The sequence below is a fragment of the Lontra canadensis genome, unplaced genomic scaffold (assembly GCF_010015895.1).
Source record: "Lontra canadensis isolate GAN:19392208 unplaced genomic scaffold, GSC_riverotter_1.0 scaffold12, whole genome shotgun sequence".
In the NCBI taxonomy this organism is placed as follows: Eukaryota; Metazoa; Chordata; class Mammalia; order Carnivora; family Mustelidae; genus Lontra; species Lontra canadensis.
Window position 1 is genome coordinate 11,558,282 of NW_022631006.1, and position 15,341 is coordinate 11,573,622.

At 38.5% G+C, this 15,341-nt stretch overlaps 1 protein-coding gene across 7 annotated transcripts in view; it reads left to right on the plus strand.

Annotated features, from left to right (window-relative positions):
- Window positions 1-15,341, plus strand: part of ATP8B4 (ATPase phospholipid transporting 8B4 (putative)) — a 253,877-nt gene that overhangs the window by 115,624 nt on the left and 122,912 nt on the right. For 6 of the 7 annotated variants that reach the window (XM_032856525.1, XM_032856521.1, XM_032856524.1 and 3 more), the window contains one exon: window positions 7,842-7,914. In XM_032856525.1, coding sequence (XP_032712416.1) covers window positions 7,842-7,914 — 73 coding nt within the window. Of the gene's footprint in view, window positions 1-7,841; window positions 7,915-10,345; window positions 10,420-15,341 lie in introns of those variants that run through there. The other variant, XM_032856527.1, reaches the window with a different exon arrangement.

The following is a 15,341-nucleotide window of genomic DNA, read 5'->3' on the forward strand; positions in this document are numbered from 1 at the left end:
TCCCTTCACTATATTAGGGAAATTCTCTAGTATAATTTCCTCCAATATACGTTCTCCCCCCTCTCTCTTTCTTCTTCTTCTGGGATCCCAGTATTCTGATATTGTTTCGTCTTATGGTATCACTTGTCTCTCGAATTCTCCCCTCATGGTCCAGTAGTTGTTTGTCTCTCTTTTGCTCAGTTTCTTTATTCTCCATCATTTAGTCTCCTATATCACTAATTCTCTCTTCTGCCTCATTTATCCTAGCAGTAAAAGCCTCCATTTTTGATTGTACCTCCTTAATAGATTTTGTTTTTTATTTTAACTTGGTTAGATTTTAGTTCTTTTATTTGTCCAGAATGAGAATCTCTAACATCTTCCATGCTTTTTTTGAATCCAGATAGCACTTTGATAATCGTTATTCTGAACTCTAGTTATGAGATATTACTGATGTCCATATTGATTAGGTCTCTAGCCATTGGTACTACCTCTTTTTCTTTTTTTTGTGGTGATTTTTCTGCCTTGTCATTTTATCCAGATAAGAATAGATGAATGAGAGAACAAAGTACTAAAAGGTTGGCAAAGACTCCAGAAAAATATATGCTAATCAAATCAGAAGAGACTCAAAACCAGGGGGAGAAGAAAGAGGAGGGAAAATGTATGTATGTATGTATATGTGTGTGTGTGTGTGTGTGTGTGTGTGTGTGTATGACTGGTGAATAGAGTAGAGCCACCTACTTGATTTTGGGTGTATTCTGGTCCTTTAGAAGAAACTACCTCCCAAAATTTTAAAGAAAAAAAGAACTTATATAAAAGTAAGAGTAAACATGATGAAGGGATGGAATATGACTGTAAGGACGAAAATTAAAAATGATTCTAAAAAAGGAATTGACAAGAAGTTGGTTGGAGAAAGAGAAAAAAAAAAAAAAAAAAAGAAAAGAAAGAGAGAATGCAATCAGTCCCAAGACTAGAATAAAGCCATACTCTAGATTTAGAGTATATTTTGATTTATTAGAGGAAATTGTATCCCAAAATTTTAAAGAAAAAAACTCCTATATGTATACAAAAAATAAGGTTAAATGCAATGAAGGGATAAAATATGATTATAAGAATGAATATTTAAAAAGATTTTTAAAAAATATATTGATAAGAGAAGGTAGTTAAAAAACATTAAAATAGGAAAGAGAAAAGTTAAGAAAACAGAGTACAAAAAAATAAAATCAAAAAAATTTAACTTTGAAAGACTAAAGGATCATGGGAAAAGAGCCATGACTTCTGTGTGTTGCTTTCCCCTAGCTCTGGAGTTCCACAGTTCTCAGTGACTGGTGAACTTGGCCTTGCCTGGATGCTCTTGCTGGTCTCCACCCCCCCTGGGGTGGGGCCTGTTGTGATTCTCAAGTATCTATGTGCAAGGGGGAATTGCTCTGCCTTTGCCAGGGGCCAGGCTAAGTAATCTGCTGGTGTTTGCTCCTTGGAGCTTTTGTTCCCTGAATGCTTTTGGTACAGCTTTGGAGGATGGAAATGAGGATGGTGGCCTCTAAACCTCCAGCCCTGTAGGAGCTGAGAGCTCGGGCCCCCACTCCTCACCGTGCCTTCAGAGAAAAGCTGTCAATCCCTCCCATTTCCCTGGTCTCCAGCTGCACTCTGAGCTCCCCTGACCTGTGACCAAGCATTTCTGTCTCTGCTACACTGATCCATTTGGAGTCTCCAAACCCAGCAGATTCCTGCAGCGTGATTCTGTGCTGCTCCTCCCAGAAGAGGAAGAAGGGGGTCTCTCCGGATCTACCACTTATGGGGACCCTGCTCAAAGAGCAGTGGTCTGACTGTGCCTTGGATCACAGTTTAAGGTAACCCTGAGCTGACAGCCCCCACCTCGGCTCTGTCTGTGCAGCCAGATTTCCTACTCCAATACCTGGGAGCTCTGCCACACTGAGACACCCCTGGTGTTTCTGTGACTCCATGGGTCCTGAGACCACACTGTTCCTGTGAGGGCTCTACCCCCCACTTAGTGTCTGGAGTGACATCCCTCAGTGGAGCAGACTTCTAAAAGTTCCGATTTTGTGCTCCGCTGCTCCACCACTTGCCAGGAGCTAGCCTCTCCCCCCTCCGGTCTATCTTCCCATTGCTCCGGATTCTCTTCTCTGCACATCCTACCTTTCAGAAAGTGGTCACTTTTCTGTTCCTAGAATTGCTGTTCTTCTTCTCTTTGATCTCCTGTTGAGTTTATAGGTGCTCAGAATAGTTTGGTAACTATCTAGCTGAACTCCTGGGACCTGACGATATTTTAGTCTGCTACTCCTCTGTCATTTTGCTTCCTCTCTCTCGCTGATAAACTTCTTGCACATAGATGATCTTTTGAATCTGCTGCCCAGAAATCAGACTATACCTAAATAGGGCTGTTTTCTCCATGTAAGGCATTTCCTTCAGCATTCATATATGAGAGCAGATGTAATATTCTTCCTTTGAAATAATTTTCTTCCAATTTTCTTGTGGTCTTATCGTCAATTAGGCATCTGTTAATAGAATCCTACTAAAATTTTATGGAAGACAGGACCTTAAGAGGCTGATTCAGAAGAAGGGTTTCAGTTTAGGGAAATGATTAAAGAGAACACACTTTCTGTACAACTTTTAATAGGCTTATTGTTCAGGTGAAACTTAGCAAATTGATTATTCTGTTTTAAGAATAGGAAGGCTAAATTATATGTGTGTTTGTGCATCCAAATAACGCACAACAGAATTTGCAAGGATTTATATAAATTAGGCAGGACATCTATACATTTGATTACTTTTCCTCAACAAATCATTAAATTATCCGTGCTGAAGGACTACATCTTTTATTACCTTGCCTTCCTCCCGCCACCCCTCACTCCCCACTGCCATAGGACAGCATCCTTCAGCAGCTGATTTCAGACCTCCCTGTGTGACTATGCCACAGCATAAGCACTGTGTGAATAAGAAGGGAGAAAAAGGAGGGGTAACATCTGTGTTTTTCAAAATAAATAGATTCCAAAGATATGAGTATTATGCTCATTCTCAATGTAATGAGATTCTGTTCACCAGTCTGTTGTTAGAGGATTAGGGCCAAGCTTTATGTCTTATTCTAGTGTGGTTCTGACAGCAGTGGAATTAGAAAAAAACAGAAATTGCTGCTGTCCACTGAGCATTTGTGTCAGGGCCCCATGCCTGCAAGGTGTCTTGGGATCAGCAGATTTTAAATACGGTAGTATGTACTTTGCTGCGATCAAATCCCTTTAGCTCTTTAGGGTTCATTTTCTTTCTAAGGAGGCAAAACATAATTATCACTGAAAATGTAGCAAAAAATAATAAATATAGATGTATTAAGAACATGAGCTTTGTAGTCAGACAGGTTCAGGTTCCAGTCTTGGCTCTGCCCCTTACATGTGACCTTGGAAGAGTTTTCTTTTCTTCTATTTTTTCCTCCCCAGTTGTCCTTTAATCAATATATGTGACACCCCAAATTCTAACAGCACACAAATGTATACCATAAAATGATGTCTGCTTTCCATTCCAGTTTTTGTTCATTTCCTTTTTCTAGTAGCAATTACTGAGTAGTTTCTTGTGTCTTTCAAGAAATTTTCTATGTATGTAAGAACAGAATTATATGTAGGTATGTTCCTGCTTCAAACCTCGGTTAGAATATCACCGTCTATATGCAGTGTTCTGCACATGCTTATTTTTAACCTAGTATGTAACTGAGAGGATATTTTATATTAGCACATATAGACCTATCTTATTTGTTTTGAATAAAATTTTTATTTTTTGAACTGTATTCATTCTGTTGAGTAGATGAGCCATAACTAAATAGGTATACCATGGCATGTCTCTCTAATCCTTATTAAAACAAATCCCATCAGTTGTTTAAGAGGAAATATCTATTTCAAAGTAGGTGAGCATTAAAATTTTTGATAGATATTGCAAAATAGGGCAAATGTCTCTCTTTCTCTGACCCTCAGTTTTCTATTCTATAAAATGGGAGTAGAAACAGTACCTATCTTGTAGGGTTGTTGTGAGGATTAAATGAGATAAGATCCATGACTGGAGTTGCCAGGTGTAGAAAACTAAAATACAGAATGCCCAGTTAAATTTGAAGTCCATAATAATAATGTTTTAGTATAAGTATATTCCAAATATTGTATAGGAGCACTTATACTAAAAAATGACTTGTTTATCTGAAATTCAAATTTAATTGAGTATCACTTGTTTTATTTGGAAACCTTGTACATGAAGGCTTCAGCACAGTCCCTGGAATACAGTAAGCACTAAATAAATGTTGGTTATTATAATTCTTATTAGGCATTCAGGGAAATGCTGTCACTCAGCAAGTGTTTTTGGCAATAATGATTCTGTATTTTCATTCAGTCAACAAAATTTATTGAGTGCATACTAGAAATTAGGCATTATTCTAGGTCCTGAGGATGCAGTGATGTATAAAGCAAGATCTGTCTGGGCAGGAGAATATTTTTGTAAGTTATAGGTCTTACGTGGGCTTGAGATTAAAGAAGAAACCAAGCTCATTGTATGTGGATTGTCTGGTTAATGAGGGGAGGTCAGTTATGTCGACCTTCTTGATTGTCTCTTTAGTACGCCAACATGTCATCTGTAGCTTTGAGGAAATTATCTTTTCAGGAATCTATGTTGCCAATAGGCAGTCAGAAGTATTGAAGTATGGAAAGGATGACAGGAGACTTATGGAGCCCACAATATGAAGCCCTTATGCTTCAGCAATGGACTTGGTATCTTGCTCAGAGCAAATGCTTGATTTCTAGCCTCTGGAGCTAATAGTTCAATGACAGGGAGCATGGTAGGTGCTATCTCACTCAGAATTACATTTTCTCAAGTCTCTAGATGTCTCATCAGGAGGAAGCAGATTCAGACCAATTTATCAAACTATTACTATATACAGTTGCCAACTCTCATCACATTTTCTCAGAACTTAGATTCTCTGACGTTCTAAGAATAGGCATGTAGTTAGTGGGTATATTTTTTAAAAGTTCATTCCTTAAGGTAATTCTAGTTGCCATTCCGTGGCAGTTTAACTTCATATGTTTTATGGTGACTTTGGAATTTAAATTTCATGAATCACTTTCTGGAATTTTGGCTAATTATTTAACAACTGGCTTGTGAATTTACTAAGGCGAAGTCTCTCTCATTACGGCAGCCACAGCCTGACTGAAAGAACCATTAACTAGATTATATCATTTCAAAACCTGGAATAGTTACATGATGATACTGAAAACTGAAGCTTATTTTAAAATTTTGGAATTTCTGGATTCAGTGCAATGAAATAAATTAACTTGCTTTTGGAATATACATATACTGTAATTCCTTTATGAGAGCAGAAGAGCTTTCCCTGACAAAGGTAAAGGCAGTTTGTTGGTGCAGGTCTGTGGAGCTGGGTGTCGTCATCACAGCCCATGAGGCCATCCTATTCTCCCTCACAGAACTGTGATGCAAGCTTGATTCAAACACGAGCCCCAAGAACAGCTGCACTACACATGGAGAGACAGGGAGCGTGTTTTCATTATTTCAGGATGATGACGAAATGCAATTGCTGTTTAAGCTAAAATCTTAGAAGAAGTCGAGAAATATTTCAAAGATGAGCTTTAAAGCAAATCTTCCTGTCTGCTGCTCCTGCTGGTTTGTCTTTGATGTTGTGTCATCAGTGGTGTTAGTAGTGGGTAGGACAGTAAAAATGGTGGGATACAGATGATTTAAATTCACTTGCAGGTCTTTATCAGCTTATACTTGTTCGGTAAGTGTGGGTACTTTTGTAGCTATGATCCTGAATGCTCATTGAAATATACCTCTGAGATCCTAGTATTATCATTACTGCCAAGATAGACTAGGAAATAATATTTTTGAAAATGCCTCCTTTGTTTGGGGTTACCAGATTTTTTGACAGATATATACTCAAATAAGGGGTTTGGCCAAGGTATCACACATGACTTACTGTAATTCCCATGGACACCAGCACACTTATACTAATTTTTTTTCAATTGCTTTGGTTTTACAGAGGGAAATAATAAGATACTAGACTTGAGAAAAACAAGTTAGAGAGAACTTATGTGAGAAAACTCAGGTTTTGGTTTGTTCTCCCAAATAGTGACTTTTGCTGTTTATCTGTTCAAACTTAACTATAAAACATGAATTTTGAAATGTGTAAGAGATCCTGTAGAGTTGGTTCTCTTTTTACTTTGGTTGATTTTCCATTTGGGTGGAAAAGTTAGGGTGCAGTCTTTCCTAGACCTTATAGTAGATGGGAAGGAGGAATAAGTTTGGAAATGAAACTTAATATCATCTGATCTTCTTCTTAAAGCAGATGGCACTTTCAGTAGAGACTTAAAGGCAATTCAGTAACAGTGCATTTTGAATAAATAAAGACAGGGTCTCTATCTCAGTCCGTTCATATCAACTTTTAGTTGAGATATTGTCCCCTGAGAAATGTCACTAATGCTCCAAAGGAGGTGGTGTCTGGGAGGAATAAACCAGCACATAATCCATATCTGTAAAAATAAATAAAACGAGATTGAGAAGGCTTCCTAGGTTCTCCCATTGTTGTCAAGCTAGATAAAGTGCAGGAAAGTGTGGCATTGGAAAAGCGATTGAATTTTGGCTAGAGATGAAAATGCTGCAATTGAAAACTTTCCAGAACAACATGTACTTGGATCCGTATTAAAGAAAAATCCTTTGAGTGTTTAAGCCAAATGACCCAGCAGGGTTGATAGTGTGAGGCATATTTCACAGTTGTATAAATATTTAAAACTGTTTTCCAGCCTATAAAATAAGTAAATTGGTTGTTTTTTTTTTTTTTAACTGCAGAATGAAATTAATATGCCCACCTTCACTTGTTGGGGAACCTGTCCTTCTCATCCCAGCCCATTCTTTTAAAAGGGGATTGCTAGGAAAGAAGTGTGCGGAAAGCTTTTAACTCAGAAAACAAAGCTGGTTTATGTTTCAGGGAATTTCAGAAGGGGTGATTAACATCATGGTAGACTGCCACAGGTGGTTTGTTTCCAGAGGGCCTATCTCCCTTATGTGTCACAGGGGGCTCAACCAACTAAACACAATAGCTTTTTATCATAAACCCTTTTGAATCTGGCAAAGGGTAGACTAGGGACTCCATTATATAATAAGCCTAAAAGAAAGCAGGGCAGCATCTTGGCCCCATTGTTCTCAATTCTGAGCTGCTGGTTCTAGCCATTAAATTGCCACCAAGCCTGTCCTTTAGCCACAGTGTTGATGGATGATTGGTAGGTGTTCTTTCTCATTCAGTCTTCCAAGGCTGTTTTTATCATTCATTGTTGTTTATGTCCTTTCCAAAATTTTTATCCTTTTCCTCTTACTTGTATTTTAGCTATTGCCATGGACCACTTTCTTTTGCCTCTGGTTAAACAGACTTCGGAGACAATGGCAGTGATGTTTTATTTCTCTATTTTATTAATATGGAGTCTGAAAAGAATGTCAGTGACTGAATTTATTACTGCTCCCCACCCATCACAACTGGCCACTGTTCTGGTCAAGGAAACACAAGCAAGAGTTAATAGCTGGTATTTAAAGCTGTTACCGTGGGTGATGGAAAGATCACACAGCCAAGAGTTAGGCATCTTGAGTTTAGTCCCAGGGATACCCCTAACTCACTGGGTATCCTTGGGCAAATCACTTGACCTCTCCGAGCCTTAGTTCCCACACCACTCAGGTGAAAGATTTTGTTTTGCAAGGTCCTTGGAATTTAGCATTCTAGAAAGGTCTTATCTGCTTCTGTTATATGATGTACCATTGTGAATACATTATCTTGATTGTTCTCTATTCCTGAAAACAATTAATTTTGTTTTTGTTCTTAGACTACAGAATGAAAAATGGATGAATGTCAAAGTGGGAGACATCATTAAATTAGAAAATAACCAATTTGTTGCTGTGAGTATTTAGTATTGTTACAGAATTTATCTCAGATTAAAATAGCATATGTACTGAAGCATTTACATTTGCAAGTTTGGTAAGTTTATGCTAATTCATAATAATTAAGAAGAGAATACCAGAATGTATTAGTAAAAAGTCTCAATTATAAAATGCTGTTAAAAACATATTGATTAATTACTTTGAATAGTGTGGTAACTCAGATAAACCTGAGTAATTACCTCTTTTTCAATTTTCCTTGTGATCTTTTAAATTAGTAGACACAAAAGATTTTAAATCAAGTTGTCAATCACTTCATATAAATAAGAGCTTTTAAAATGCTCCAGAGTACTTTAGGAATGCAATTTTTTTCCTCACATATTTTGAATCCTATCCCTCAGTAATAGAATTATTACTGCTAATTTGCAATATAGTTAAAGGCAGTATGTGCTTCTTCCTGAGTGACCACAATCAGAAAATGTCTTGATTGTTCTGAACTAATAAAATGCAATTTATGAACTTTTGCTTTACATATGTATCAAATGCACTATAATTTATATTCTCAAGCTGCCTATGTTACAGTTTCCTTGTTAAAATTCAGGTTGTTAGTTCAATGACGATAATACATGTGATGAACTGTAGCTCATATTAAATGAAGGGCAGTAAAAGGTAACCAGGTCAGAGATGAAAAATTCAAGTTATTGTAGTCTTTATGTCAAATACACACTAGATTACTTATGACAATTTTTGTGTTCAGTGCAGTTTTTTGTATTAAGCTGTGTTCTTCATTAAATTTGAGACATTTTCCCACAGGAAAAAGTTGTCCCAAGATCTATTTATAAGAATAGCTCAGTGGAGACTCCTAACCATTCCCTTTCAGAAAATTTTTTCATTAATGCACCGTCTGTGCATTCTGATCTTCTAGAATAGCCTGTGCTAAGGAGACACGGGGCCGGCCAGCTGCAAAAGAGCTCACCCTCTAAAGAGAAAAGGGTTTATGTCCTTAACAACCTCGGTTCTTTGGAAAATAGCTGAAAACCAAAAATAAGCACAAAGGTGTTGGCACAGCCAAGACAGAGGTCTCACAGTCCGTGTTCTGTGGCCTCTGCTCCTTGTACATAGGACAGTCTGCTGCATTCTCACATTTTACAATTGACCCTCAAACAACATGGGTTTGAATGGCATGGGTCCCCTTGTATGTGGTCCCCACCCCCCCGCCGATATACATGGTATAATACTATAAATGTATTTTCTCTTCCTTACAACTTTCTTAATAACATTTTCATTTCTCTAGCTTACTTTATTTTAAGAATGCCATGTATAATACATACAACATACCAAAATAAGTGCTAATCCACTGTTTATGTTATTGGTAAGGTTTCTGGGCAACAAGAGGTTATTAATAGTTAAGCTTTGGGGGAGTCAGAAGTTACACATGGATTTTTAAAAAAGGTTTATTTATTTATTTATTTATTTGAGAGATGGGGGAGAGAGAGCATGAGAGGGGAGAAGGTCAGAGGGAGAAGCAGACTCCCCATGGAGCTGGGAGACCAATGTGGGGCTCAGTCCCAGGACCCTGGGATCATGACCTGAGCCGAAGGCAGATGCTTGACCAACTAAGCCTCCCAGGTGCCCCGCACACGGATTTTTAACTGCATGTGAGGGTTGGTGCTTCTTACTCCCATGTTGGAGGGTCAGCTGTGTTTACTTTAATATTAGACACAATTTAAATTAGCTTATCCAGCTTATTTCCCAGCTCATTAAAGATTAAAAACAGTACATTAGGGGTGGCATCTGTTAGAAGAAAACACCCTGTAGGAAAGATGGAGACAGATATAGGTATCCTTTGTTATCTGAAAGCAGAGCATTTCTATGAAGCCTTGAATAAGCCAATCTGATGTAAAACAAAGAAACAATTACCATTAATTTATATGGACAACTTTTTGAGTATTCCCAGAGCCCCAAAATAATGTCTCAGGCCTTTCTGATACCTTAGGACACATCTTGCTAGCGGATGCACAAAATGAGATAAAACACAAATGTTCACAGACCATTCAAAGTTATGACGACTTGATGTCAAAATGCTGAGATTAGCTCCCCTGGGAAAGAGCATGGTGGGGCTGTTATTGCTCTCTGGTGCACATGACCTTTGTAAGGGCTTACCGCAAAGCAAAGGCTGAATGCTATTTTTGCTTTTTTTTTTTTTTTTTTTCCATAAAAGTAAAAATCCTTTTTGGGTTTCTTTCAGTTAGTGAAAACAAGTACTAATGTAGGTCTTCTGTAAAATGAAGTGTTATAATGCAAATGCCCAAAAAGCTGGGGATATCTGTGTAGTGGAAGGACACCAAAGGGAACTGGGTTGGAGCTGGGTCTGCTCCATTCCTTCAGTGATAGCAGGATACCTTCCAGCCCTATGTGCTGTGATTGTCTCAACTGAGATGACTACAGATTCTTGAAGGCAAAGAGCATATTGATTTGCTGGCTCTTTCACACCTAGTGCCGTGTTGGATCGTAGGGGGGCAGACAGTAAGTGTCAGCTGAATGAATGTCAGTCTTTTGTAAGAAAGAAGACAGAGGGAGAAAATGGTTAAAAACTTTAAAAATTAAGGGTGTTCTGGATGAATGGGGTACTAATATACATCTACATGCTCTAATTAAGAAAAAAGCTAAGATATAGTCAGGATTCTTTGCTTAAGAAGAAAGGGCTTCATGCAACTTGTTTGAGTTCTACTTTCAATTAAAATGATTACAGTGAAAGAGTTTTGCTGCAGCTAGATAGTTAACCTGAACCCTCAACTTTTTTTTTTTTTTAAACTGACATACATGGAATTCTAAGAAGTATGCATTAAAAATTTTTTGGGCAACGACTTTATGCCAGAAATGGTGTCAGGTTATAGAGGAATTAGCAACAATTAAAGTATGCCACACGTTTAACTGTTGTATTATTTGGAATTGAATATTTCAGTGGCAATGCTAGGTATATTCCTACTTCAGGTATTCATAAAAACTGTGCATTTAAAGAGCCCCCTGTACATGCTCTAACAGGGATAAATAGATTGAAATCACTTGTTCACTAATACTCCACAAGTATTAAGTATAAGTGTGTTCACTTATCACATTCTTTGGAGTGAGTCCGAGAAAGGCAGGAATCAAATGTATGTCTCAAATCTCCTAACTCTGTAGGACCTCAGGGCCAGCTTATCGGTGCTCCAGTTTGCCCTCTAGACTTGGTATTGTAGTTTGTATTTCTCTTGGTTTTCATTCTTAATTTAGTTGTATTTTCCATATTTTAGTACACATGCTTGCATGTTCTTGCAAAACTGTCTATGGATTGAGGTATGGAAGGCAAGTGTACATGCAAGCAGCAGGCAGAACAAAACTAGTCCAATGGGCATATCATTAGCATTGCTTTAAGATGAATTACACATTTAGACAAGTTTCCATGAGGTCATGATCTGTGTGTCCCAGCACTGTCCAATATATCTTTCTGCAGTGAGGGAAATATAACTTTGTGCCACCCAATGTGAAGACCAAAAGCCCCATGTAGATACTGAGCCCTTAAAATTTGGCTAGTGCAGTTGAAGAACTGAATTTAAAATTGTATTTAATTTTAATTAATTTAGGTTTTTTAAAAAAAATTATTTATTTATTTGAGAGAGTGCGAGAGACAGGGAGAGGGAGAAGCACATACCCCGCTGAGCAGGAAGCCCAATGTGGAGCTCCATCCCAGGACCCCTGGATCATGACCTGAGCCTAAGGCAAATGCTTAACCAACTGAGCCACCCAGGTGTCCCAATTTGGATTTTTAAGTTTAGATTTAAATAGCCATATGTGACTTGTGGCTACCTGATTGGATGGCACAGAGTGGCGTTTTAATTGTGGCTACATGATGAGATGGGAATGCTTATTCTCCACTTCTTCCTAGGTCTCATTCTTTACATTTTCACTTGGAGGGACAGCCCCAAAATAACACTTCAAGTCTCTTAAACTTCCTTGCTCACTCTCCCCTGCCCCAATAGTGACTTCTCTAATTGCTGTCTGGGGTGGGGGTGGAGGGGTGGGGTGGGGGCAGTGTGCAGGACCCAGAGCCTCCTTCCTTCCCTTTTTCTTTGGACTCTGCCTGTGTGCACAGTAGCTTCTGCCTTGCTCCCTCATTCCAGCAATCTTACAGGAGCAGATCCTCCTGATGGGGTTGGTAGGAGGGTCCTGATAGTTCAGAGCCTCCCTTATCAATAGCTAGATGAGTCTAACAGGTCAAGTATTAGCAAGCCCATTGAGTCCACAGACCTATAGCCTGGCCTCCAGCAGCTTGCTTGCTTTATTTTATTTTATTTTATTTTAGAGAGAGAGTGATTAGGGGGATGGGGGTTGGGGGATGGAGGAGCAGAGGGAGAGGGACATGCAGACTCCAAGTAGAGTGCAGAGCCTGATGCAGGGTTCAGTCTCAGGACCCTGAGACATGACCTGCACTGAAGTCAAGAGTTAGACGCTTGGGCGCCTGGGTGGCTCAGTGGGTTAAGCCGCTGCCTTCGGCTCGGGTCATGATCTCAGGGTCCTGGGATCGAGTCCCGCATCGGGCTCTCTGCTCAGCAGGGAGCCTGCTTCCCTCTCTCTCTCTCTCTCTCTCTCTCTCTGCCTGCCTCTCTGTCTACTTGTGATATCTCTCTGTCGAATAAATAAATAAAATCTTTAAAAAAAAAAAAAAAGAGACGCTTAACTGACTGAGCCACCCAGATGTCCCTCCACAGCTTTATTAATAACAAAGATGAAAAATTTTTTAAAGATTTTACTTATTTATTTGACAGACAGAGATCACAAGTAGGCAGAGAGACAGAAGGAAGCAGGCTCCCCACTGAGCAAAGAGCCCAATATGGGGTTTGATCCCAGAACTCTGGGAGTCATGACCTGAGCCGAAGGCAGAGGCTTTAACCCACTGAGCCACCCAGGTACCCCCAAAGATGAAATTTTTATCTCCATTGATCTTGGTCTGACTCCTACAGTTAGAGCTTTATTGGTTTAATCTTTGGGTCAGTAAGGAACGGAGTCCTCCAAATGCCAAAACTCTGCGATATGTCTTGATTGGTCCACTGTATTCAAAGTTTTTCTATGTCTAACTACTTGGCACCTACAAAACTATTTTTTAAGGGCAAACAAATGTTTTTATGGATGAATTGCTGTAATCACTTAGAAGTATAAATATACCTCCTACTCTTTGAGGTTTAACTCATTTAATCTCTACAGTAGCTCAGTGAAGGCAGATTATGTACTATTATTATTGTTCCCATTTTACAGAGGAGAAAACAGTGCCATCAAATAGCTTGCCAATAGGAGAGCCAGGAGTTAAACCCAGGCCATCTGGCTTTTAATTCCACTCCTAATTGCTACCATATGCTGCTCCTTACTCCATTAAAGTTGTCATCCTAATTGCCTTGAACCTGGGCTTCCAGCATTAGTGCCTTCTGGCGTGGATGCTGGAATTGAAGCGACCAGAGGATGTTGCACCTAATTCTGATGCATAACCTCTAGCTGTCCAAATTTAGAATTCTAAATTAATTTATGTCAGCTTATCAGTACATTTTAAGTAAGGAAAGGAGCTTTCCTGAGATGAGCAATTAGCTGGCATATTCCGAAGTTACTCACCTTTATTTTCCAGATAAGAAATCCTCACTGCCCTTCATTTAAAAAGAAATTTAAAACATATTTGGGCTGAATTTCCAGAACTCCTAGTTTTATTTTCAATGTGGGGGAGGGGGTGGGATGTAGAGTGTGATTCAGTCACTGCAAGACCAACATGCATTAAAAGAACTGAGTAAACTATTAGAAAAACCTACTACAAAGCTCTTGATACTGTCAAGACTTGGACCCTGGGAGCCAGGCACACTTTCCTTCTTTATTTGATGGAAGCAATCTTGTGTTTTGATTTTCTTATCTGGGGGGAATAAACCCCCCACTGGACATGAACATATTTGAACATTACATGAATTTAGTGGTTTAGCTTACTTAAAAGAGTGCCCTCACCCTCAAAAGAAAGGCATTGAGGTGTTTACAACCGTAAAGGTTTTGTTTTAAAACAAAGGAATTCTTCGGCTAAATGGATTGGAAATTTCACCTTCAGAAATGAAAGAACTAGAAAGATGAATCTAACCTAAACTGCAGTCCTGACTGAGGGTGGGCTTTGGCTCTTTTTGACCCATCTCCTCTTTTCTAATCTTTGACTCATCTAACCTTTCTTAGAACCTTGGTCCTTCCCCAGAAGCTGTTTGGCAGTCTAATTGCCCTCTTTCTTATTTTAAATTTTATAGCTTCAAGCCAGAGCTACTTGTTTCACACTAATTGTTGTAAATAAACTCTCTTTTATTTTTAAATAAAAATATGTGAGACAGTAGAAAGTTGAAAATTTCCAGAGACGGATTTTTTAAAAAAATTTTATCTAAGCTGTATTGAAAAAGAAGCTTCTTGGTGAAATTTAGAGGTGCAACGTGTGTTTTCTACATGTTGCATGTGCATGTTGCAGTACATGGCCAATGTTCTGTTAGTAAGCAATTACTAATTTGTGGGGGTGAAATATATAAGGCAAGGATTTTTTTTTTTTACTAAAGAAGGGGTGGACCCATGAGTAAAAACTATGATGTCCATTATTAGTCTCCTTTCCACCTTCTGCTCTTTCTCCCGTCTTTTTCTTATTCATATCAAATTCATTTAATTATAAAAACCAAAACAATGTATTAGATTCTAGTAGACACTCAGCATATATTTGTTGGATCTGAAATTTAATTTTTATTTTTATTTATTTTTTAAAAAGATTTTATCTATTTATTTGACAGAGAGAGATCACAAGTAGGCAGAGAGAGAGAGAGAGAGAGAGAGGGAAGCAGGCTCCCTGCTGAGCAGAGAGCCCGATGCGGGACTCGATCCCAGGACCCTGACATCATGACCTGAGCTGAAGGCAGCGGCTTAACCCACTGAGCCACCCAGGTGCCCCTGAAATTTAATTTTTAAATAAAAATATTACTTACAATCTTACACATTTTCATTTTTACAACTTCATCCTCATTTTTGTCCATATCAAACCTATTTTCCTGTAAGTATAATCATATTGCATATCATTATACTGTAAGTATAACCATATTGCATGAGCCATTTTTAGACTACAAAAAAGGAGATAATATTGTAGAGGTTAATGAAGATAAAGAAGAACTTTATGTGTGGAAATGGCTTACAAGAGAGATTTGAATATGGCGTTCCAATTCTACAAATTTATCCTTCCATCAGGATATGGGGTCAGTACCGCAATATTCTTCACTATTGTGGTTTCGGGTTTTGAACATGAACAGAGTGAAATGAAACAAAGCAAAACACTTTGTTTTTCATGGTTCTATTCCAGTGAATTTGTATCCAAGCAGAGGAAAGAGTGTACATTTGGGATCGGAGCTATAAATTCTAGTTCT